Below are 26,533 nucleotides of genomic sequence, written 5' to 3' on the forward strand. Positions count from 1 at the left end.
GTGTGTATGTGAAAGTGTATGAAACTCCGGGTGGGGCTTTGTGAATTATGACTCCATGTTGTGGAATGAAGGGAACTGTGCCAGTTCTCTGCAGAACACTGGAGTTTGGTGGAGAGGCTGGAGGGGGTTTTGTGTAGGCTGGGTGTGTGGGCTCTCTCTCACTCACTCACACACACACACACACACACACACACACACACACACACACACACACACACACACACACACACACACACACACAGAACCGAGAGGTCTGGAAAAACAAAGATTTTGCCATAGTTACGCTGTAAGTTTGGTTTAGCTTGTGTGCTTTTTTTTCCTGCTTCACAACTACATTAAAGTGTCCATGTGATGATTAGCCTCCATTGAGTGCATTTATTGTAATGGTGGTGATTAAATACTGTGAGTGATAATTTAACCACTTTAACCTTGGCGTCCATATGTTGGCCAATTGTTCAAAAATCTCTTTATTTTACTGTGTATACAATGGTTATATTTGGATTTCTATTTCACAATTGTTTTCTTCTCTTTCGCTTCCCCATCTGTACCCCCCTCTCTCTCTCTCTCTCTCTCTCTCTCTCTCTCTCTCTCTGTCTCTCCCCCACTCTCTGTCTATATGCTTCAGGGGGCGCAGGTCCTCTTTGACGTGCAATGTCAAACCGGGACTCCCTGGGGGGGAAGGGGGATCTGATTCCCCAGGACGTGGTGGACGTCTTCGCCCAGGAGAGGCTCAGCAAAGCGGGCCGCAAGAAGAAGCGCAGCAAGTCCCTGGGACGGGCGTTCGGCTGGCTGAAGGGCAAGAAGAAAAAGGACGCGGGCGCCAACGGGCAGAGCCTCGGCCTGGGTCCAGGGCTGGACCTGGCCCTGGACGCACCCCCCGCCGCTGGGCACAAAGCAACGCACAAGGCAGGGAAGCAGGCGGGCAAGCAGGCCCACCCACAGAGCAACAGCCACGGTAAGACCCGACAGGAAACCTGAGAGGAAGTGTGAACCTCTACTGTACCATGTTGTACGTGATCCAATCTGTCTCTTATGGGTGTTTACAGCTTCTCCATTGTTCTGTCGTTGAGCCGTCAGAGGACATACTGTAGACCCGACATACTGTATATACAGTGAGTTTAACCACAAATCTTTACAGAGTAGATGGGACGATTTGACCTACAGCAAAGCTTCCACAATTGCCAAAGTATGGCAGCATGCAACTGTAATGAAATAGTCGCTGTTGGGTGGGAAACCTTGCATGTCCAAGTCTGTTGCTTTCTTCTAATTATTATTATTTTAAATACATTTAAAAATGGTGAAAATAGCCGATCTACAAGCGACACACGCTCACACGACCCATTTGTGGGACCCATTTGCTACTGTTTGCCACTGCTTTACAGCACTGGTTCCCAAACTTTTTCATGTCAAGGACTCCCAAATTGACACTAATTAGCCCGCAGACCCCCATAAGAGAAGATCTTTACGGATCTAGCAGTGATTCTCAGACATTTTAATTCCAAGGATCCGGCTCAGTTTGATATGCAATAGGCTACGGACCCCCATTTAATGGCATTTCTACCTCTGGGACTCACATTTATATTGTAAAATCAATGTAATTTTTTGTTAATGTTAATTAACATTTGGTTCCAAACTATCATTTAGCTGGGGACCCCCTGGAACTCTCTCAAGGACCCCTGGGGTTCCCCGGACCCCACTTTGGGAACCAATGCTGTAAACTAAGTATACACAAACTATAACTATCATCATGGAAAGTAATATTCACTTTGTATAAACGGAAGAAAATGATGTCACTTACAGTAGGTGCAGCCTATTTCAACATGGATGATTTCACAAACTGGCACCAGAAATGCTTGTGCTTTATCTGGTGGTTACTGCACGTTGCAAGTTGTATGCTTTCATTCAGCTGACTTATTGCCTAACAATAGCTTCATAAGTATAAGTCATAGAGAAGGTACCTCGACAGGACAAACCAGGACAAACCCGATTTATTTTCCAACCATAACACCGGATCATTAACATCTTATTTTACCACTTTATCCTTATTTTATACATAGTACTTTATTATACTAGAGTAAATAGCCGATCTACACAGCGTGTGTTTGTAGATCTGCTGTTTTTGCTCATTTTGACAATGTCTTACAGTTTTCAACATCTAAAATGCCATGCCCCTAAAACATAGGGACGCAAAGTAAAAGTGGTTAAAGCAAAGTTCTTAACACAAATCCAGTCACGGACCACGGTACACTGCTGAAACCACGGTGAATATCCTGCTTCTTGGCTTCCAGGCATGAGTGTAAGTTTGTTCACTGGAGGACTACTATTTGAACAGACTTTGACTCATAGGCTGACCCCTGACCTTCAGCAGCCATTGTTTGCTATGAGGAAATCTCCCTCCGTCTCTCCTGTTTCTGTCTGTGATCCTACTACTAGCACTGAGCTGCTCTTCAGTTCAGGTTACACATCGGATGAGACTAGACTACCATCCACATGGGAAGGGCAGTGGGCACCACACATGTGCTGGAGGGGGGGGGGGGGGGGGTATGCAAATACACAAACACGCACACAACCCTATACTTAAACTCATACCATATCACCCACACAGATGTTTGAAAGTACAGAACCTAATCCACACACTCGCATGACCTTTTTTTCTTCTTCTCCCCTATGAGTTGTGTCAGACAGATCTTGTTGGAGCTTGCAAATGTGTGTGTACGCACGAGTGTACAGTACGTGTGTGCGTCTGCGTGTGTGCAAAGTTGAACAATGCCAGCCAGCTCCCTGCTTTCTCAGGGTGCTCTGTAACACAACTTTTTGTGTGTACCTACCTACAGTATACCTACTGCTGTGAACACAAACTTTGCTTTCATATTCTCACAACAAATATGAAATCACACCCTTGGCTCATATACAGCACTGAACAGAAAACACACACACACACACACACACACACACACACACACACACACACACACACAAGCGCATTTGTTTTGATTCAGAGCCTGACTGTACATGTTAATTATCTTAGCGTGACCCGTCGCCCCATGCAGGAACACAACAGAACGATTGGTAACGGCTGGGGTTTTGTCAGAGAGTGCATTGCCTTGTACAGTCTTATTGTACAGGGTTCGAAAACATAGTGCGGATGCTAGCCTGCGGTGTAAACGTGGTAAATGTTATGCATTTTATAATTCAAACGTATTCATGTGAATGTAGACTTGGCTAACTGTGTGACCAGCGTCAGAGTCCATCCACACTCCTCCCTGTTGCTCCTCCTGGTCTCCAAGAAGAAAGCCACAGCAGTTTGTTCACATGTGAATGTGTTGTGGGGGAATTCCACTGGACTCCATCTACGTTTACCCTCACACAGTCACAGCTTTATTCAGTAATAATGAATATATACACTATCTAATATATACAGTACACATAGTTAAGCCCTATAGGCTGTATTCCGTTCATTGTACAACAAATAGTGAAAACAGCAGAAAGCACAAAAGACGACCCTATTCACGACCCCCTATTCTTGTCATAAAAAAAAAAAAAAAATGCAAGGTTTATTTGGGGCTTAATTGTTATGCTTTTATTATGGATAGGAAATTGAAAATGAATGAGAGAAACAGAAAATTGGGAGAGAGAGATGGGGAGTGACACACAGAAAAGGCCGTCGGGATTGGGACTCGAATGCCGCCAGGCTACATTGTAGCCTAGGTGCCTGTACCGCTACACCAGAGGTCCGAACCGAATTATTTTGAAAGTAGTAGTAGTAGTAGTAGTTAGTAGTGAGAGTAGAGGAAAGACATGCAGCAAATGGTCCGACCTGCCGAGAATTGAGCCGGGAACTCGCTGATGAGAGCACAAATCTTTTGAAATGTTTTGAAAAGGTTAAAAGTTGTTCAAAGGGGTGGGGTCATACTTACATGAACACGCTTAGAAATGCATCATCTCACACAGACATCTGCTATTATACATTACACACACACACACACAAAAAAAAAAAACACACACACACACACACACACACACACACACACACACACACACACACACACACACACACACCAACCACACACACACACACACACACACACACACACACACACACACACACACACACGCACACACACACACACACACACACACACACACACACACACACACACACACACTGTAATAGAGACTCGATTGTATGTACAGACGAGGAGTACAGTGCCTCTTTTGGTTACGTGAACAGTGTGCTGCTGAGACGTTTGTTAGGGAAAGTAAACAGTGTGGACAGATAAGGCATTTCTCCCCTGGCAAGGTCAGCGTAGAGGTCACCGCCCCTTCTCCTCCTCGCTCTCCATTCACGGCAAACAGACTGGAATCAGTGCACGGCGTTGCGCGGCACATTTCAGGTTTGTCCTGTCGAGGCACAATAGTGAGGCCAAACAAATGTGAAAACAACGTATGTAATGTATGAACGATGATGAATCTCCAATGAATGAATAGCTCATTGCGGAGTGCTGAACAGACCTGTGGGGCATTGATAGCGCCATGGGGCAGGAAGCATGGTGCTATTAAGTGTGATTTATGTGCCAGGCGTATACACAACCACTGAGCCCTCAGCGATGAACTTTGTTGTGTGGCAAGCAGACAGTTGGCACCTGACAAGAACCTAGCAGAATACAGACACTATGTGGGATAACGTGAGGAACTAACAGTTCATCAGGCTGTATGAATCTAGATGGAGAGATAGACAGACCTTTTTTATTGATGGGGATTGAGGGGAGTTCTTTTGTCATAGGTGCACCACAGTAAGGATGAAACGGAGAGACGGGTAAGGGTAGAGAACGTACAGAAGTAGTAACACTAGTAAAAAATGGCTGAGAATATATTATTAAAGACAGTATAACATCTGTCCTGTGGTCTTGGGCTGGTCAGATGTGCATGGTGTAGGCCAGTAGTAGCTAGAAATAGAGGGATAGGTATGTGCGTTCCTTCGCTAATAAAAACATACAGTAGCCTATTATACCGTATAAACTTGAAGGCCTGGTAGGGATTAAGGACTGCCCTGACTCACTTGGATGGACCGAACATAAATAAATAATGTGCAATCCCTCACCAGTAAAAAAAAAAAAGGCCAAACGGTAGATACGGTGTGGACATGGTGTACCGAACATAAACAGTAAAACTATCTACACGCAGATAAACCTCGCATAGAGACAGAGAATACCTCCACTCCAGTCCCATGGAAGCAAACAAGCTTATCCTGATAGGGATTTGCGTCGATGCCAAGGGGCCCTATTGCCCACCGCATGCCTGGTATGGGAGAGCGCTTGGCAGCGCGCCTGTTAATTACAGGCCGTGCCAGAAGAGCGCTACAGCAAGGAGGAACAAGGGGTTTTGTTCCTCTCTTGACCCAAACTTCTTCTCACACTGTTCCTCCTCCTCAATGAGATTAGACAGATACCCATGGACGATCAAAACGCTGGTGTGTGTGTGTGTGTGTGGCACGCACACACTGTGTGCGTGCGCGTCCAAGCACGTGCGTGTGTCTATTGATGTGCTGTTAATGCTTTGGTCTTCAATCACGTAATGAACAAAGAGGTCTGTTATTAACAGATAGGAGTCAACCTTATCTACTGAAGTATTTGTTGTCCTGTTAAGGGGATGACAGCGTGCAGTTAACTGTTCCTTCCGTGGATGTGCTTTATCTTAACTCGCTGTTAAGATACACGCTTATATCCTCAGTGTTGATTTAACTCAAATTACTACAAATTACCGGTCCATTTGGCTACGTTCTCTGAGTTACAAATGGATGAATTATCACTGAGAAATGTTACTGTGTACTGTGTTTTTTGGACCATAAAGTTCATGTCTGCCGAGATCGAACCTAGTCCTACTGAACCTTTCGTTTAACCCGGAGAGTGTAAATATTGCTCCACTTTGTGCCAGAGTTAGATGGACAGGACACTTGAGGATTTTAGTGCACTATTACTGCATAGACACGTCCTCCCAGATAACATGAACTTAAGTTGGGACATCATGAGACCAACATGTAGAGTGTGCTGTGTACAGACTTCCAGAATGCTCTAAGCAAAATGTTTTAATAAAAAACATTAATGTCTGAGCCTCCTGGTGTCCGCAGGGTCCTAAGTGGGCACTTAAAGTACAGTAGTTGGCTTACGCCCCGGGCCGGCCCAGGTATGTGCATGTGTCTTTGCATGCTATTTCACTTCCATTAGTGTGCAAATCTCTGGTGTGTGTGTGTGTGTGTGTGTGTGTGTGTGTGTGTGTGTGTGTGTGTGTGTGTGTGTGTGTGTGTGTGTGTGTGTGTGTGTGTGTGTGTGTGTGTGTGTGTGTGTGTGTGTGTGTGTGTGTGTGTGTGTGTGTGTGTGTGTGTGTGTGTGTGTGTGTGTGTGTGACTGTGTGTGTGTGCATGCGCACATTGTTTGTTTGTGTACCAGTCTGTTTGCATGCATTCCCCTGGAGTGCTCTAGGTGTAATTGATACTACATGATGCCTAGAGAGTCATCTCATATCCTGTCCGATTTCATTATACAGTACGATGAACAACGGGAATAGCAGATCTATGAGCTCACAACGCATAGCGGCGTGACACGGTGTGAGCTTGTGTGCCATTTGTTGTTTTTTAAAACATTTCGCATAAGTTTGGAGAATTGTCCGTCTAATGGCATGCCAAAAGGACAGCAGGTTGAAAGTGGTCATCTCACATGCATGGGTTGTTGTTCTTTTTGACCAAGGGTTCCTAGAATGTCACCAGAACACCAGTGGAGGAACCGGGAGAAAGTTGAAGGGCAGAATGATAAAGTGATCCAGTTTCTAACCTGGCACCTGGTCCTCTGAGATTCCTCACATTCCTTAGCTCTATAAAGCTATTTCTTTGAGGGAAGAGATAGGGTGTGTGTGTGTGTGTGTGTGTGTGTGTGTGTGTGTGTGTGCGTGTGCGCGCAGAACACGTAGCATGAACACGCACCCTAAACACATTGTGTGTGCGCGTTCCGCGTACATCTGGTTGCACATCAGGGTTGGACCCCATTTGTCAATGTCGTTGCCCTTCTTGTTTGAAAAAGGTCTCCGTGACAACAATGTATCGGTTGTTCCAGACTGGGCAAAGTCCAAGAAGTGTATATTTGGTCGGCGAGTTACTTCGGCCCAACTCCAGCTGAACTCTTTATAATCACTGTGACTTTTCAGGCCTAAATCACTTTATCATCTGGATTTCCTGCCCATGCTATCAGCGAAGCATGTCGTGCCATATCCTGCCAGTTTGAGACGTTGTTTCATAATACCTGTGTGTGTGTGTGTGTGTGTGTGTGTACAGTAGGTGTGTATGTGTGTTTGGGCGGGACAGAATGGATAAGCTCGATTGCACCAGGGATGATGATCATACAATAACCAAGGGGAACAACAGGGCAGGCGAACAGGTTTCATAGTCGGACTGATAGTGTTTCACTTTCCTGCATGCTGTCATGACGATCAAACAGGCCTGTCCCATGTCTCTGCCGTGTCCTCCTTGCTTGCGCACCCGACGGCGTACCTCTTGTCGCACAGCGGTGTCGATTGCCGGCAAGAACAGATCTACGAGCTATGCTTAGCACTGCAAGAACAGATTACAAGCTAAGCTTAGATCTACAAGAACAGATCTACAAGCTGAGCTTAGATCTACAAGAACAGATCTACAAGCTGAGCTTAGCTTATGGAGCTGTTCTGGTCGGCGAGCGTCACGTCATGCTGCTTTAACCCATTAAGACCGGGAAAGCGGCTGTGCCATTTTAGATATTAGCCTACTATGAACTTGTAGATTTGCTATTTAAAAAAATAAATAAAATAAATGCTTTGAATATAATATTATTATTTTTTGCTTCTGGGGTCCCTGGAACAAAATATTGGTGGCCAAATATACATATCAGGGACCCCCAGAAGCAAGATTGAAGTTAAGAAATCTTAGCGTGCATGGCACATATAGCCAAAGTATAAAATAATGCTTTTTAGTTCAAATCTAAAATGACGCGGATGCTTTCTCATTTTGTATGGGTTAATAACCTTTATTTGGGAGCATAAGCATAAACAATGTGTTCAGATACCAACAATACCATTAGTGTTAGCGATTCTGCCTGTTGGTGTGATTCCTTATCACTTTCCATATTGATTCCTGATTAGTCTTACAGTGTTGTGGAAAAAGGTCGTCCGCCTACACAGGTTTTCGGCCTCTTGAGTCTGAGCATGATGTAGAAACAAAAGGCTTGCATGGCGTCTGCTGTTCTCCATTCCCATCCCTGCGCAGGATACTGTTCTCCATTCCCATCCCTGGTCAGGACGCAATGTTGGTTGTTCTTCAGGGGGAAAAGGTTGCAACCGTTGCCACCTTTTGCATGTGTGAAATGCCTGAAAGTATATGTCAACCCTGAAAATCAACCCCACACACACACACACACACACACACACGCTGTGGGGCTGACATAAAATCACAGATGCTATAGGTTAAAATTACAGACGCCACATCCTCTAATTTCAGAGATCATATTCAGATCAGTCAAAAGGTGGAAGAGGTAGGCTACAGTATTTATTGTGTTCTCTGTCGGTGTAGATTTCATCACTCTGGTCACTCTTAACCTTTTGTAAAATGCTGTAAAATGCGTCTCGGTGTTACCAAGGCATGCGGGATGGCCGTCGGCATGGCAGCAATAATAATTAATGAAACAACGGATCATTTTATTGTCCAGGTATACAGAATACGGATGCATTACAGCGGTTTTGCTGGCTGTTGTCATGGTAGGAGAATGATTGCAAACACACAGTGGCAAGTCTACAAAGGTACTGATTGTATGCTGGGACATTCTGTGAGTCATCAATCAGCATAATGGCTGATGAAGCCTTTTCTTTATCGATTAACCACTTCCACCCAGAATTCCTATTTTTGGGGGCTTGTCATTTTAGGCCATTTTCTGTGAAGTAAGGGGCGCTCTTATCATCATACATCACATTCCATGATCAGCCAATCAAATCATCAAAAATGTCATTCTGGCCAATCACTTTTGGCGTCTTCACTTTTCTTTTTTCCCCTAAATGTTTTATCCCACAATTTTGTAACCCATTTTTTCACCCAGTGTCAATTATCTAATGTAATCCTGGGCGCTACACTTCCTCTGCCAACCTGGGGGGGGGGGGGGGGCAGCGGACTGACCTCATGCTCCCTTCTATGCATGAGGAGTCCAATCTGCTTCTTTTCACTTGACAGGAGTTTCCCCGGCCGGACGTAGCGTGTGGAAGGAACACGTTATTCCGACCAGTTCCTTTCCCCTCCATCAGGCGCCCCGGGTTGCCTGGGGGAGGTAGTTTAGAGACCAGGATTACGGCATGTTTTTCTGAGGGTACCTACCCTAGGGGACACGGGGGAAAACATGCAAACTCCACACAGAAAGGCCCTTTGGCCAACCCCGCCTCGGGTTTGGGCACTGATGACGCGGAGGAGGGAATACGCCCCCAGTGCCCACAGCGTCCCCAGCAGGAATTGAACCCAGGACCTTCTAGCTGTGAGGCGACAGCTCTACCGACTGTTCCACCGTGACCCCTGTGGTGTCTTCACTTTTCTGCCTGCACTTTTCTGCCCTCATTTTTATCTTCAATATGTACTTTGCTCAGCTAATCAAATCATCGCTATGGGGTGTCCGCCACCTTGGAGTCTAGGGGTTCAAACCCGCCGCAATGCATCCGGCTTGGCCATTCGAACACAATTGGTTCGGGAGAGTGAAGCCGGGCAGGGAGGGCAATCTTTTTTGCTGAACCAGCAAATCCTTCGGACTAGGGCGGTGCCTATTAGGGTGTTAAATGGGAGGAGTAGGATGGAGGCTTTATGTCCTGTCCTCCTTGTGGGGCCTCTTCACGCAGAAATGTTACGTCGGTTCAATGGCAAATGGCAGATGTCCAAGCTCACAATGTGTTCCATCGCAGCTTGTCTGATCTATGATAGAAACATTTTGAATAGGGCTTAAGTGGGCTTAATACTGTGTAGGTGCATGTGGATCATTGCATACCGTGGAAATGAACGGCGCCATCGTCATTGAGCGTTGTTGTTGTGGTGTGGTCGACTGCAGTGACCCGTCAATTTGGTGACGTAGACGGCAAATGTGGTTCCACTGACAGCTGCTGCTGACGTGTGCAGTAGAGTCAGTCATGTTGTTCGTTCCAGGCCTGTTCAAGGACTGGTGTTCTCTGTTCTGATAAGGCCATGCTGTACGTTGTGTATGTAACAGAGACGAGTCTAGTTCATACCAACACAACACAGCGTGCCGGTGCCCAGAGGCGATAGACTCCAGGAGGTTATGGAGGAAGTGGTGTCACTTTTATTCCTGTTGATTGTGACAGACCTGCCGCGGGCTCTGCCACTTGTCTCTGTGTTTAGTCACCTCTTTCAACATGGCGTTTAGTTTTTTTCCAATTTCAACAGCTTTGAAGAATATCGAAAATAGCCATTCTGCGATCTCGAAGATGGCTAATTTACAAGCTCACAACACGTCGCATTGCGAAGTCTTGTCCGCTTGTAGAGTAGCTATTTTCATGAGACACAGCAAAGTATGGCAAAGTATGACGTTTTTAAATGCTTTGGCATATACAGGTCAGCCTCCTGGCTTTAGTATCAAAACTATTTTGATAGCAATTCTATATCTACACAGTTCGCTAAACATTTAACCTTGTGTGCTTCTTGGACAACTCACCCTTGCCCTACTAATTAGAATGCTGAGCTGTTTCATTGTGTCTGTGACACCCACCTGTCAGTGAGTGAGCCTATAGCAGAGTAGCGCCTACACCGTACAGGCCCTAGCAGGTCTGAATGTTTTACATTCTCCTGCACAGGTAGGTTGGAGGGATTTTGAACTGTCGCGAGGTGCATTTCATCTGTGAAGTAATGGATAAATGCTGCCTTATTTATTTGGTCCAATTACCTTGATCAATCATGTAATGTGTAAGCAGCTACTAAATGGTAATGACTAATGTGGGTTGTCTGCACAGCCTAATAATTTAAATTAGTTTTAGTTTACTTTAGTTTAGCTGGGTTGCCCACAAGTCACGAAACATTTTGGTTAAAAGCCCAGTACTTATTTCCGTTGTGGAATATTGAGGGCTGTCAGTATATCTGTTACCAAGAATTTCACCTGCACCTCCTTTAGTGTGTTCTCACAGCGAGACACGCGCCTGTTACATGTGCCTTTCAGACCTTACAGGCCTTTCCCACTGATTCCAGTGTGCTCACTTGGGTTCACACTGTGCAATGAAGCATTTAAACACCTGGCAGACACACGGCACCCTCGGAGCTGCAGCGAACATCCCTGCATTACTGTCTATTTGGCAAGCAAAATGGGAGCGAGAGGGCAGGTTGGGGCAGGGACAGTGTGGGGGGGGGGGGGGGAGAGAGAGAGAGAGAGAGAGAGAGAGAGAGAGAGAGAGAGAGAGAGAGAGAGAGAGAGAACTAGTTCTGGGGGGACTGGAGAGAGAGAGAACTAGTTTCTGGGGGGACTGGAGAGAGAGAGAGAGAGAGAACTAGTTCTGGGGGACTGGAGAGAGAACTAGTTCTGGGGGGACTGGAGAGAGAGAGAGAGAGAGAGTACAGGTTCTGTGCGTCTGTGTAAGCCCCATCAAAAGAGCCATCTAGTTAAAACATGAACGTTTACAAAGTTTGTCTGTGCTAAATGCACATGTCAATCTACAGTACCTGAATAACCTGTCAGTGATGTGTCTCCAGTACTCGCTGTGATTCTGATAGATGGATAGATTCCGGCTCGGTAAGTAGTAGCTTACGGATGATATGCCTCTGTCTGTTAAATAGAAGGTATCCTTAGAATGACTCAGAGTACGTAGAAGGTTGTTGTGCTAAAGCCCAGAAGTGAAAGCCCGCAATATTAATGGCAGTGCCAGTGAGGAAGTGCCATTAATAATGGAAAATGTGTGGTAAGAACTGAGGCGGATACAAAATGTCTTTAAAGCCACCTGTCTGTCAAAGGTTGCCATTTGTTTACAAACCTAATCCCTGGTCATGTCAGTCCCAGAATGTGGAACTGTGTGGTTTGTTTGCCAACAGAGAATGCAATTTATATTAAAAAAGACAGATGCTTGTTTAATTCAAATCCATTATTATTTCTAGTGATAAAATGTAATCTTAATGCCCCATTTAATCTGAAAGTTGTTTTCTTCACTGGAGGCTCGTAGTCCACCCAGCAAAATCCAGTTTTGATTTAATTGGTCTATGTCACAGGACTTTCTGTTAAATGTTTTATCTCTGATAATCATAATCCCAGATGTAAACAGCAGTTGGCATTCTGTCACAGTCACCAGTAGCCCATTTAGCCCATCTTCCCCGGGGCCCTCCATGACAGATGGTGCCTTTAATATCTGTGAGATTAATATGGACATAATTACAATGGGCTCACAAAGCCAGTGATAATATGTGACCCTCATTAACAAACACAGTCTCTGTATATCCCTGACCGCTGGCCTCCCACCAATCACATGCATGAGTTTATGTCCAGTGTCCTCCCGCTGTTAACGAGATCAATGTCGTTTTGATGTTGGCTTACGTTTGAGGCGCATAACTTCACGTCGCTTGGTGTACACGTCGGCTTCCTGTTCCTGCAATCTAAAGGATTCACATCCCCTAGCTGTCTTTTTGGCTGGTTCCTGAAAATGCCAAGTGAAGACACGTGTGAATCATTGCTGTACAGACTGCTTTTGTTGAGTCATTCAGTCAGATCATCATGAGTATATGGGAATGTTTTCCATTTGTTCAGATGTCGTACGTTCCAGCATGCCATGTATGTGCTCAACTGCAGGGAGATACCCCCCCGCCCCCGCCCTCTGCCCCAGATAACTTATTGCTTTCCTAATCGGAAGTAGTGAAAATGTCCGCATTCTGTTGAAGTGTAAGAACTAAATCTAAGAAGTCACAGACATGGAGCCTCAGAGTGAGATACTGTATGTTTTTTAAGAAGCAAGCAGAAACCACAGCAGAGTTTCTGCTGTTTTGATTTCCTGAGCATGTGAGAAAAGAACACTTTCTGATGTGCACTTAGTTCTTCTGGTACAGTTAGATTAATTTAATAAAGAACTAATTAGAAAGCGGAAATAATTCATAAAGAACCGGTAAACATGTGTTTTTCATGTGCAGTCACTGCAGTGTAGCTGTTCTTTTTCTTTCTTTCTTTCTTTTCAGGAGTATAGGCTACTGGAGTAAAAACATTTTAATTCACCTACTCCCCCTTGTGGAGAAAGAAGCACAGATGAAACCTGGCTCCTGAAAAGAAGCGATCTGATTTGTTCTTACAGAACACCACAGTGTGTTTATTCTTATTGATAATAAACTAATACGGCTCATGTAACGTAAAAGAGAGCCCCTTCTTTCTTTCCTTTTTCTTTCAAACATTAAAAAAACCCACAATAAAACGTATAAAATAAAAACAAATACATATTTAAACAATAAAGCAAAATGTGAGCAATGTGTTTAGAAAGGGAGCAGGACGAAGCTAAACCCCTTCATCAACAGTTTCATATTAACTCAAATCTTATGAAGCTCCCCTCTTAACCACATTAACTCTGGCATCCCTACTCTGGGCATGTTATTAGAGGCAGAGCAGAAATGTCACAAATTTGTTTTGATTTGATTTGTCAAAGTGAAAAATGTGTTGTTTGCATAATCCCACCCACACGTTATGAGCTTGTACTTTGGCTATTTTCAAATTTGCCAAAGTATAAAACGGGGCTTAAGTGGTCAAGCTGAGGTCAATCACTGTACGTCAAATCCCCCTGATATATGCTCTCTTTACCTTTTGAATGAAAGGACATGCGTGATCTTGGTGTCATGACATCCATGTTCATTATCATCATAAACCATTGGTCGACCAATCCTGGATCAGCTTGGCCACAAGCAGATAGCAACACTACTGGATAAACTATCTGTAGGGAAGAGGGGGGGGGGGGTTATAGAGCGAGACGGCAGGAATTAGACTGAAAAGGATTAGTTGGCGAGCTGTCATTGTGTGTAGGGGTGGTTAGACCTCTCTTCATATCTGTTTTGACCACCAAAAACAACTGAATTGATCCCATCTGGATCCTAAGGGGATGTTTTTCTTGCTGATGGGACTTTAATCCAGCCCTGTTGACAGACATCTGTCTATACGTGATTTTTCTCTTTCACTTTATCATTCTGGACAACGGCAGCGCTGTGAAAAGTAGCCATTATGGTGGTGCTCCTGAGTAACGACTTTCATAATAATGACTTCTTATATTGCATTCCGATAGTCTTCAAGAGGAAAGGTGAGTGAGAAATGATAACATGCGTTCTTAAATTCACTTTTATGTTGTGCTTGTCAAGATTTGAACTCCTAGTCTTCCAAGAATGGCCACTTCTTAAGTGATATGGGTGAACTGGTTTTAGTTTCCGTCTAGACAGTCATTAGAGCCAATAGAAACATTGATAATGTGTATGGTAATGCTGTGAGAGTTGGTCAGAATAATGAAATGAAGTAAACAACGATTTTAATGACACCATTAAAACCAGGATAAGCATCTGTGTCATTTTGGATTTTAGCATTAGAAAAAATAACTCCCGCACACTGTCTTCAAATGCAGTAGAAAAATGTATTAAGGGAACAGCAACGTCAGCAACTTATTCGACCTTCATCAGGCTATCTTTGCTCTAAATAATTTGCAGATATACATGCTGACAGCACGTCAGCAGTGTTTTTGGGGGTCCTTGGCACGGAAAAGTGTGAGAACTACTGATTTCGGAGGCATTTGTTGAATCGGTCTTAATGGGTTAAAGGCACATGTCTGAATTATACTAAATATAATATCTTGAATATAAATAGACCTGGGATCATGGAAATCTTCTATTTTTAACCAGATATTCTGCATTTAGTCATCTAATGTCGGGTTAACTGACCGCGACTAATGCCGTTACACAGCAGACAGTGGTAACTATAGCAGGGATCACGGTTATCTCATAGCTGTCAAGATAAAACTCCAGCGTGGTCATTATGCTGACACGACAGTCTGCACCGTAGAGTACAGTACTCTATACTGTAAGGTGTCTAAATGGAGAGCAGCTGTCACTATTACATAAAGTTATTAACCTACTGATCCTGTCCTGGAAATGTGGGGGCATCAATTAAATGCACTACAGGGCTTCATGGTGTCAATAACTCAATGGGAGTTTTCCTTTTTTTTTTTTTTTTTTTTTAACTAGCTAAAATATATGATCTACATACAAGCTTACAATAGTGTATGTAGTTATGTAGCAGGACCCAGTTTAGTGAACGTTTCGTGAAGATTCTTGTAAACTATGTTTTCTCTGTTCTATGGACCCTATAGAAGACAAAAAATACTGTTTACATTTTTTATTACCGCCCTAACAATATTTTATCACCATGGCAATACATGGCAATGTGTAGCAATATTTTGTGTCTGTCTGTATTTCTGTGCTGTGAGCTTGTAGAGGATTTTTATCTGGGAAAGAAATGTAATTACATATATAATATATATATTATATATACTATAATATAATATCTGTTGTCTCTGTCTAAATAGGGACTCCAGGTTTAAACTGGTAAAATAGCATTAAAGAATGAACTAGAACAAATAATTAAATATTGGCTTTCGTTAGCTATTTCGTTGAATTACAACAACAACTTTACAAGAGAGCTTTGGGAAACATTGCCAGCAGCAAAAGACTGTACTGTACTACATTTCTCACAAAGCTACTAAAAAGCTACATAAAGCTAAAATATAACCCTGAGAGGTTATTCCAGTTTTCTTTGATAGTGCCTATAACTCATATACATAGCCTAATAAAACGCTGCCCCAGGTTATCTGGATAGCTGCCTGTTTGGTGACACATTGTCTTTGTAAAATGATGACAGTTATTTATTATTCATGTCATCACATTTTATGACTGCTTGCAGTAAACAATATAGTAGAGCATATGTTGTTCATGAGGGATTTCTGAAGTGATAATCTCCACAGGAAATCGGTACAGTAATGTTTAACCACATGCACCCTAGCATCTCTATTCTCAGCATGTCATAATAGTCATAATAATAAAAGAAAAGGGCAAACGTTTGGCAAATATAGCAGACCTATTAAGGCACAACACAGTTAAATCACAGTTAAAACCAAGTATAGACCTGGGCCTAGTCAAGAAGTACGGTATGTACTTCTTGTATCTTCTGTATCTGCCAATGCTTTAAAAAGGGAAAAAGGAGGGTTTTGAGTGGTTAATCTTGCATGAATGGAAATGGATGTGATATCCAGATTTTTCTGTACTATTTGTTTTTGTAGTTTGTCCTCAAATTCATTCAAATGCACTTCTGCCGTCACCCGTTTCCTCTTATAGGCTTTGGCAGTGTTCAGAGTCTGGAAGATTCAGCCCTAAATGCACTTTGAACTGTCCATATGGCTCCTTATTTCCCTCTGAGAGGAACTCGGAGCTCTGAGCTGATCCAGGCTGATCCCCTCTTTCTTCTGCTACTGTGCTATAGGTGTCCAAAAGCAGGAAGATGAATACAAGACGGACTTGTTCCAGGAGAATGTGTTCATCGAAGGCAGCAGGGCAAAATACGTGGAGGACCTTCACAATGAGGCCCAGGAGGGTCTGAAGCTCCAACGACAGGAAGGTAAGGAACTTATCACCTTTACCCCAGGGGTTAACTGGGGACAGGGAGGAACTCCTTATATGGTCAGCACACTATAGTAGGGAGGATTATAAAAAAAAATATATATATATATATTTGAATTAAGTGAAATCACTGAATATACCTTTAAGCCCTATACGGACACCAGGGTTACTAAGGTCACGTGTACAGTTATGGTTCTCCATGTAAAGAGGAAGATTGATGTTATATTTGTTTAGTGGTTAGATTTGTCTGTCAGTGGTGAATCATGCACATTGTTAGTGGGATATTGCTGACCAAACCACATGAAGAACACCACGTCCATTGTGACATCCAGGCTCTAAGGACAGGGGGTGTTGCTGGGTTCCCTTGTGGGGTCTAGTGAAGCTCTTGGAGACTAAACAGTGATTTAAGGACTGTACAAAATACATTTGAATTGAATCCACAGTGACGACTTTTGGATCATGACACACTATGACACACTATGGGCACACTATGGTTCTCACAATATTTTCAACAGCCCCCATAACTCTGAGATTGCACAAATGACCCAAATGCCATTTGTGCACTCTCAGAGTAAAGGATATTTAAGGCTATAGCTCATTTGTATGTCCATGGCAAATATAGAATTTTGGCAAAAATGTCCACCACAAGCCAGCTCCTACAGAATTTAAGTAACTAAAATGAGTACCTCTACTGTATGTAATCTTACCTAACCTACCTTATCTTACATTTCACCTCCTTTTCAGAAAGTAATAATGGGGTGGATTACCGAGATGATGAAAGCAGCATTGTAAGTAACACACATACTGTATTTACAGTATAATTTTACACCCCATTCATCACCATTGATTTAATAGATTAAACATTTGTAAGAGATTTTTTTAGTTTTTGTTAAAATAAGGTTTATATTCTTAAAATTGTCTCCCCTGCACTTTTGTAAACAGAATAATACATTTTCAGTTTAGGATAACAACGTTATCCTATCAAGGAGAGAGAACTCATACAGGATATTCAGGATTAAAAAGTGAATGAAACTAAAAGTGAGCGGATTAAATTGGAACTCGAACACTATTTTTAAGATGATAAATAATCTCTGTGGGGTTCTCTCTATTTTGTATCACAACCTGAACATGTATTTGCTGCAGACATGGGGAGACCCCAGGTAGCTTTAACCTCAGTTACTAAACAGAATAAATATAGCTTTAGCTTGAACTTTTTAACAACACACACACACACACACACACACACACACACACACACACACACACACACACACACACAATGACTAAATCACCCATTTAATTCCTGTGTCTGACAGTCGACTGTGTCGGTGCAGCAGAGCGATGACGGCAGAGGTTTTCTGTCAGACAGCACCATACCTGATGCATGCTCCACCGTCTCCACACCGTCCATCGTCTCTTCCAGATCCTCTCGCTCTGGACTCACCAGACAGGGTACGTACGTGGTGGGAATACAGTAAGCATGTAAACCTGTTGGTTTATTCTGCGTTTCTGAGTCTGGACTCACCAGACAGGGTAACATGGTGGGAAATTTAAATTAGATTAGATTCAATTTATTGTCACTGCACATAGTATACAAATACTTTGACAATGAAATGAAGAGTGGCGTCTAGCCAGAAGTGCAATACAGTAATGCAGTAAATGAGAGAATAAATACAGGAAAAATTACAGTATGTCTGCACCTCTTGGTACCACAGCACCTCAAAGGCCCTTAAAACAAGGCTCCAGACTTCCCACAACAAACTGGTCAGGCTACTACTTGGCCTCACTCCCCAAACCCACCTCACCCCTGCCCACTTTTTTGTTGATGACAGAGTACAGCATCTTGCAATGGGTCTGGTCCACAAAATTCGCTACACCACCAAGATACCCATGTACCTGTCTAAATACTTCCTTAATGTCAACGAAGTCCACACCCACAACACCAGAGGTAGTTCAACAAACCATGTGCAACCAAGATTCGGCACTAACAGGGGACTAAATGTTCTACGGATGGCTGCATCTGAATCCCCAACCCCCCCCACCGCTTTTCCCCTCACTGTATATGTTTTCCCCCCTTTTTACCTCCTTTCATGATGATTTCCTGTTTTTGGCTATATAGAAATGTATATTTGTACGTCTCTAAATGTTCTGATGAATTGAACATGCTGGACCCTATTGTAAACAAGTGTAATGCTTTATGGTGTCGTCCCACAGTTAACAGTTTTTGTATTTGAGTTTTGCTTGAAATGTACTGTAATTCTGCAAAACGGCAAATAAATACTTCAATCAATCAATCAATCAAAAGGGGATATTACAGATAAAGGATGTTCTGGGAATCTGTTATCTAACAGGATCATTTTGTACCATGTGTCTTTGTTCACGTTAGCGTCAACATTCAGGCCACTGAGCTCGGGGAAGAAAGCAGAGAAGACCAGGCACCGGAGGAGACACCGGAAAACCGTGATGGGAATCCCACAGCATGTCCAGAAAGAACTGGGTATGTTTCACATTCTGGAAAGTTGACTTCCTCTGCCGGGAATTGCAACGATGCCCGAACAACAATATAGATGGAGGTGCATCTTGTGTCCAATCCAGTCTGCTTTAACCCATTAAAACCGGGAAAGCATCTGTGTAATTTCATCATTGTACATTGAAAAATCTTGAAACCGTGGGAACAAGGGGTGTAACAATACGTTTTAACAGCGATTTGATAAATCGATATAGTAACTATTTAGCAAATACATTAAATGTGTGAAACAAGTTTTATTAAGGGAAAGATTAATTATTATGGATATAAATAAGTAAACGGTGATTATCTGGCAAATAGATGGACATTGTATTTGAACTCATATGGACAAACCCACATGAACATTTTTTCGATAGACCAATTGTAGCTATATGGAATGGAAAAGTAATTAAACCCATCTTTTTCTTTTTTTCCTCTAAATACAATGCACAAGTACTTAGTATTGATTAAATTAATTATTTCCATTGCAAAACGATTCGATACCGATTATTTCCATTGACGATACGATACAAAGTCAAACGATACTTATATAAACCTAAACTTATATATTTGCTGTTTACATTTTGATATACTTTGAATTTCTTAATTTAAATTAAAATCAATAGACGAGTAGGTAGAGCACCTCTAACCACTGCACATTTGCACTAGTTGTAATGTATTGACATACTCGACTATTCAGGTTGGTTCAAGTATTCACATGACGGCCTTTCTGCTTTTATTTCATACTCGGGGGTGGGGTTGGGTGTGCTGTGTGAAAATTGGGTCAGTTGCCTTCAATAAGCCCCTTCTTCTCTGCTGTATTCCATCAGGGTTGGATAGAATAGGTTGGACCATCACTCGAGCTCTGGATGAGGAACAACTCCAAAACGGTGAAACGGTTGAGACCATGTCCACTGACGGGTCTCCCCCCGGAGAGGGAGATGCCCACATGGAGGGGGTCCTGCAGCCACCCAGCAAGGATCAAACTCAGCAGTTGAGCTCCGCTCATACAGGTCACAGGGACGACCTGGCTTTACTGCAACGCTTCGGCCCCCAACTGTCGGCCTCAGCGAGGCCTCATTCTCTAGCCGTTCCCTGGATGACCACCGCCAACAGCCTCCAGCAACCACCCAGCCCTGTGATGTCCATGTCTCCGCAGGCCACCTACATGTCTAAGATTATCCCCAACGCTGTGCTTCCACCCTCCGTTGAGGTCGTGGCGATCAGCCGTGGGCGAAGCCGCAGCAGCCTCCGCACTGTCAGTAAAAGCAGCCTACTTTTAGCCAGCCCAGCGTCTTCCCGTGCATCCTCCAGAGCTTCTTCCGGCAGAGCGTCCACGCTATCCTCTGCGTCGCGTTACAGACCCCCCAATCTGGGAGACAGCTCCGCGTGGAGCAACTCTGGGTCCTCGGAGACGCTGGTGTCCGACTCCTCCACCATCTCTAGCAACAGCACTGCCTACCAACATCAGGGGAGATCACAGGAGGGAGACGCAGAGGGTTCGTCCAAGGATGGCTCTCCTAAGGAAGACGAAGTGAGTCTTAAATCCTCCGTCAGCCAGGCCTCTAGAGCCACCTCCAACGGTAAGCCCAGGAACAAAGTAGAGGAGGTTAAAAAGGATGGCTCCTTCATACGCAGCCTCTCTGTGATGAAGTCCAAGAGAGCTCCACCTCCTCCGAGCCGATCCTACTCCCTTCACAACAAGATGAAACGACGGTCACGGGATCTGGCGGAGGCCAGAGTGATTGTGACAGATTCCTCTCCTCAGAGCAGCTCTGCATCCACTGGAGAAAGTGAGGAAATGTCTGGAGACATGAAGGAGGCTGGACCCTCGCCCATGTCCTCCAGGGCCACAGATAGCCCCGGGTATACTGCAGACACCAGCTCTCTGGATGACTCCACAGGCTCTGTGTCCTTCAGTCCCCCCAAAACACAGCCTCAAACACCAGAGACGGTAAAGACTGAGCCAGTGGGCGAAGACACTTCTTCACCTGAGAAGCCACAGCCACCTCAGGTGAATGGGCTAGAGAAAACGGTCTCTCCCTCCAGTGGCTACTCCAGCCAAGGTGGCTCGCCCACCAAGTCCTCAAAGCAGACACAAAGCTCCTCCCCAAAGCCCAAGAAAGGAATCCTGAACAAGCTTCAGAGTTTATTCTCAGGGTCGTCGTCCGCCCTTGCGGTCAAGGCCCCATCCCCTCTTGCACAGCCAGAAGCCCCTGAGAGCACGAATCCCCCTGAAACTCCCCAACCTCAGCCCGGCCCCTCATCTAATACGGCCACTGCCAGCCCGTCAGTCAAGGCCCTCAGAGAGCTCTTTAATATCCCACCCCCACCCAAGATCCATGCGCCTCCCCCACCTCCCCCAGAGGTGTGGGCCCACAACAAACGCACCTTTGAATTGTTGCTGGGACCTCCCGCCCCAAACAACACACACGAGATTGTGAAGAAGAACCCCAAGGATAGAAGACAGCAGAGGCAGTCACCTTCTGTTTCCAGAGAGGCGTCTGTGAAGAATTTGTCGGCTGAAAGAAAACAGGAGACAAGTGAGATTGTTCTGATGGGATCCAGTAATGGAACACCCAATGTGTCCGAGACGAGGAAAGTTCCAGGAAGTGATCGGTTGAACACAGAGGTACAAAAAGAGCTCAGTGAAAAACTGAATCGAGTGCTAAAGTCTGTGGAGATGAAAGGAAATGGAAAAGTGACAGAGAAAGATGAGAAAGTAAATGGGACGTCAGTGAATGTCCTGCAGAAACCTGACGAGAGGTTAGCAGTGACACAACAGGAAGCGATAAAAACGGAAACACAGACACAACCTGCTGTTATGGGGGTAAAAACTAAGGATACATTAGCTGTCATAACACTATCGCGGGTCTCCCCTTCTCCATCCCCCCCTCCGGCACACCATCCACCCCTGCCCCCCTCAAAACAAGCCATACCTGCCACCACTCACGATGCTGCCCTTGCCCCGAGACTAGAACCTCCGCTGTCCCCCCAGTCTTCTTGGCCGCCACCTCCTCCACCGATCGTACCAGCTACTGACATACTCTCGGCGGGGCATGATGAGATGGATTTCCCCCTCCCACCGCCACCGTTATTAACTGAGGAGGGGCTAGTTGTGATGGACTTAGCCCCAGCTCAAGTGCCTGTAGAGCAGACCACTGCGACCTGTCCTGTGGTGAACCAGCCAGTGCCACCTACATCCCAGGGAATCCCTCCTCCTCCCCAGAGCATCCCTCCTCCACCGCCTTATTCGGCTCCTGATCCACCCGTTCTGAGCCTCTCCTCCTCTCCTCCTGCAAAGGAAGTTGCTCCTCCAACTTCTCAAGTGGCTGCTGCTTCACCAGAGAGTGTACTCTCTCCACCCCAAATTACTGCCCCACCACCAGAAAGCAAACTCTCTCCGCCCAAAAGTATTCCACCTCCACCACCCCCAAAGAGCAAACTCTTTCTGGCCAAAAGTAATCGATTCCTACAGAGTGTACATTCTCCGCCCCAAAGTAATCCAATTCCGCCACCCTCAGAGAGTGTAATCTCTATGCCCCAAAGTGCTACTCTTCCTCCACCCGAGTCAGAACCACTTCCTTTAGTCCAGGAGGTTAATCAGCTCCCCGGAATGATTCCTCCTCAACCTGACACTGTTTCCCCTCCACCTGAGAGTATTGTTTCTGCACCCCAGACCATTCCACCGCCGCCACCACCTGCCTCAGAGGCCCCGCCTACGCCTGCACCTCCTACTGTTGATGCTGGCCTTCCATCACGTGCTCAGGAGATCCCTCCACCACCTTCACTGCCAACCTCACAACAAGTGGACCTGCAAACTGCCATAGAGACACCTGTGAACATTAGCCTGCCTCCAGCCCTACCTGAACAGGCCCCAGCCAACGTTGAAGACCAGCCAGAGAACCAAAGCCAGACTTCTCCTCCTGCCCCAGAGGAAACCCCCCCTCTCCTCGTCACACCCTCGGTCAACAGCAGTCCTGAGCCTCCCACAGCTCAAGGCCAGGCTCAGCCTAAGGTCACCATGCGAGTCCATCAGCCCAGGTCTGCTAGTGGAGAGGCTCCTCAGAAACCCATCAGGAGGTCGCTAATCATGGCCTCCACCCCGTCCATTTTACCACCCACTGCGGTTCCGTCACTGCTAGCTGCTGTCAAACCGGAGCCCACTGTGGTCCCTCCCACCTCCACAGTGACCCCTCCCACCTCCACTGTGATCCCTCCCACCTCCAATGTGGTCCCTCCCACATCCACTGTAGCCCCTCTCACCTCCACAGTGACCCCTCCCACCTCCATAGTGACCCCTCCCACCTCCACAGTGACCCCTCACACCTCCACAGTGACCCCTCACACCTCCACAGTGACCCCTCCCACCTCCACAGTGACCCCTCCCACATCCACAGTGACCCCTCCCACATCCACAGTGACCCCTCCCACCTCCACAGTGACCCCTCCCACATCCAAAGTGACCACATCCACAGTGACCCCTCCCACATCCACAGTGACCCCTCCCACATCCACAGTGACCCCTCCCACATCCACAGTGACCCCTCCCACATCCACAGTGACCCCTCCCACCTCTACTGAGGTCCCTCCCACACCCACTGTTGTCCCTCCCTCACCCACTGTGGTCCCTCCCGCACCCACTGAGGTCCCTCCCACACCCACCGAGGCCCCTCCCACACCCATTGAGGTCCCTCCCACACCCATTGAGGTCCCTCCCAGACCCACTGAGGTCCCTCCCACACCCATTGAGGTCCCTCCCACACCCATAGAGGTCCCTCCCACATCTACTGAGGCCCCTCCCACACCCACTGAGGTCCCTCCCACACCCACTGAGGTCCCTCCAACACCCATTGAGGTCCCTCCCACACCCATTGAGGTCCCTCCCACACCCATTGAGGTCCCTCCCACACCCATTGAGGTCCCTCCCACACCCATTGAGGTCCCTCCCACACCCATTGAGGTCCCTCCCACACCCACTGAGGTCCATCCCACACCCATTGAGGTCCCTCCCACACCCATTGAGGTCCCTCCCACACCCATTGAGGTCCCTCCCACATCTACTGAGGTCCCTCCCACACCCATTGAGGTCCCTCCTACAGCCACTGTAGCCCCTCCCACCTCTACTGAGGTCCCTCCCACACCCATTGAGGTCCCTCCTACAGCCACTGTAGCCCCTCCCACCTCTACTGAGGTCCCTCCCACCTCTACTGAGGTCCCTCCCACACCCATTGAGGTCCCTCCCACACCCATTGAGGTCCCTCCCACACCCACTGTGGTCAATCCCACACCCACTGTGGTCCCTCCCACATCCACTGTAGCCCCTCCCACCTCTACTGAGGTCCCTCCCACACACATTGAGGTCCCTCCCACACCCATTGAGGTCCCTCCCACAACCACTGTGGTCCTTCCCACAACCACTGTGTTCCCTCCCACCTCCACATCCAGTGAGGCCCCTCCCACCTCCACATCCAGTGAGGCCCCTCCCACCTCTACTGTGGCCCCTCCCACCTCTACTGTGGTCCCTCCCACATCCACTGTGGTCCATCCCACACCCACTGTGGTCCCTCCCACACCCACTGTGGTCCCTCCCACACCCACTGTGGTCCCTCCCACACCCACTGTGGTCCCTCCCACACCCACTTTGGCCCCTCCCACACCCACATCCAGTGAGGACCATCCTACATCCACTGTAGCCCATCACACATCCACTGTGGTCCCTCCCACATCCACTGAGGTCCCTCACACATCCACTGTGGTCCCTCCCACAAACACTGTAGCCCCTCCCACATCCAGTGAGGTCTCTCCAACCTCCTCATCCACTGTGGCCCCTCCCACCTCAACTGTGGCCCCTCCCACATCCAGTGAGGTCCCTCCTACCTCCTCATCAACTGTGGTCCCTCCCACATCCACCTTATCCACTGTGGCCCCTCCCAACTTATCCACGTTGGTCCCTCCCAGCTCTTTATCTACTGTAGTCCCTCCCACCTCCCCGTTCACTGTCACCTCTCCTACAAACAAGTCACCTCCTGCCATGCCCACCTCTCCCTCCATGAACCTACAGGAGGCTATTCGCCTGAGGACAGCTGCTAGAACCAAAGGTGGCCTTTCCTCCCATCTCAACAAGTCACCCTCCAGCACTGCCAGCTTTATCTTCTCCAAGAGCACCAAGAAGGTGGTGATCGACACCACCTCATCACCAGAGGCCCAAGCTAACTTCCAGAAGAACCTAGCTGCTGATCTTTCCTTTATATCAAAGGCAGCCAAAGCAGACTCACATAAGACTGGTGTCAACAAGGTGCCTCCGCCTGTGGCAAAGAAACCCAAAGCAAAAGCCAAAGACATGGAAAGCAACGAGGAGACGGAGCAATTGAAGACTGCAGGACAGGACACACAACTAGAGAGCCTAGAGGGTAAGAGACTGATAATTTAAAGGACATAGTTGGGCTTTTTTGACAAAAGGAGGTATTTGTTAAACGTGATGAAGATATGATCACCTGTCTCAGAGGTTTAGCAGCTTGTCAAAATGAACAGTGCAAATTTCAAACAAAGTTAACAAAAATATTTTAATTGTCAACACAACAAAACATTTTCACAGTCCACATACAACATATTTCATGTGTTACTGATGCCGTTTCTCCTCAAAGACTATTTTGTAACTATTTTGTTTGTTAAAGAATGCCAATCATCACTACACACTGATGCCTTATGATGCCAACATAAGTGGCATGTTGTTTGAAGAGTGATACATAGGCGTTCCACTCACTCACTGTGAGGAGAAAGAATGTTACTCTTTTGTGGATAGTTACAGTCGCCCCGAAATGAGTTTCTTAGCAGTTGACCCGTCGTTACTTGAATTCTTGGAGATTGTTTTTCTTGCACGCCTTCACAGCGAAGGAAGAATCCAAAAACGGAGAAAACACTTAATTTATTTTAGGGATGTCAGTAACAGATAGTTTCCCAGCCGGTTAGCCGATAGGATTAACCGGGTCATTAACGGATAGTGGTTGATTTTCTTTTTTCTTTTTTTAATAGGCTACCCCAAATGTAATATGCATGTATAGGCTACATAATTAAAGTTGGTAGACGAATGGTATACATTTATTCATGCTCCTTTTTAAAAGACAAACAAAAAAGCAACATTTAACAATATAAATAGATTGTTGTCAATAAACTAAACAACGCATCGCATCTGCATGATGCATGCATCTGCGCGTCTACAGTACAGAGGTCCTTCGGTTCTAGTCCAAAACATAAATAAACCAGTCCAGATCTGAGCAACCTATACCTATAAAGCCACTGGACGCATGGGCTAAGCCTTTTTTATTATTAAGGAAGATCCGTATGCATGTCACCGTGTT

The 26,533-nt window shown here is 45.9% G+C and overlaps 1 protein-coding gene across 19 annotated transcripts in view; it reads left to right on the forward strand.

Moving 5' to 3' along the window:
• LOC308330191 (uncharacterized protein) overlaps window positions 1–26,533 on the forward strand; it is a 43,824-nt gene that overhangs the window by 14,215 nt on the left and 3,076 nt on the right. For 2 of the 19 annotated variants that reach the window (XM_080784932.1, XM_080784944.1), the window contains exons 2-7: window positions 635–955; window positions 16,530–16,664; window positions 17,411–17,454; window positions 17,983–18,118; window positions 19,053–19,163; window positions 20,003–25,585. In XM_080784932.1, coding sequence (XP_080641058.1) covers window positions 652–955; window positions 16,530–16,664; window positions 17,411–17,454; window positions 17,983–18,118; window positions 19,053–19,163; window positions 20,003–25,585 — 6,313 coding nt within the window. In that variant the 5' untranslated portion in view covers window positions 635–651. Of the gene's footprint in view, window positions 1–625; window positions 956–16,529; window positions 16,665–17,410; window positions 17,455–17,982; window positions 18,119–19,052; window positions 19,164–20,002; window positions 25,586–26,533 lie in introns of all 19 variants that reach the window. The other 17 variants (XM_080784938.1, XM_080784942.1, XM_080784934.1 and 14 more) reach the window with 17 other exon arrangements.

The sequence above is a fragment of the Protomyctophum bolini genome (genome assembly GCF_963924005.1).
Source record: "Protomyctophum bolini genome assembly, chromosome: 15".
In the NCBI taxonomy this organism is placed as follows: Eukaryota; Metazoa; Chordata; class Actinopteri; order Myctophiformes; family Myctophidae; genus Protomyctophum; species Protomyctophum bolini.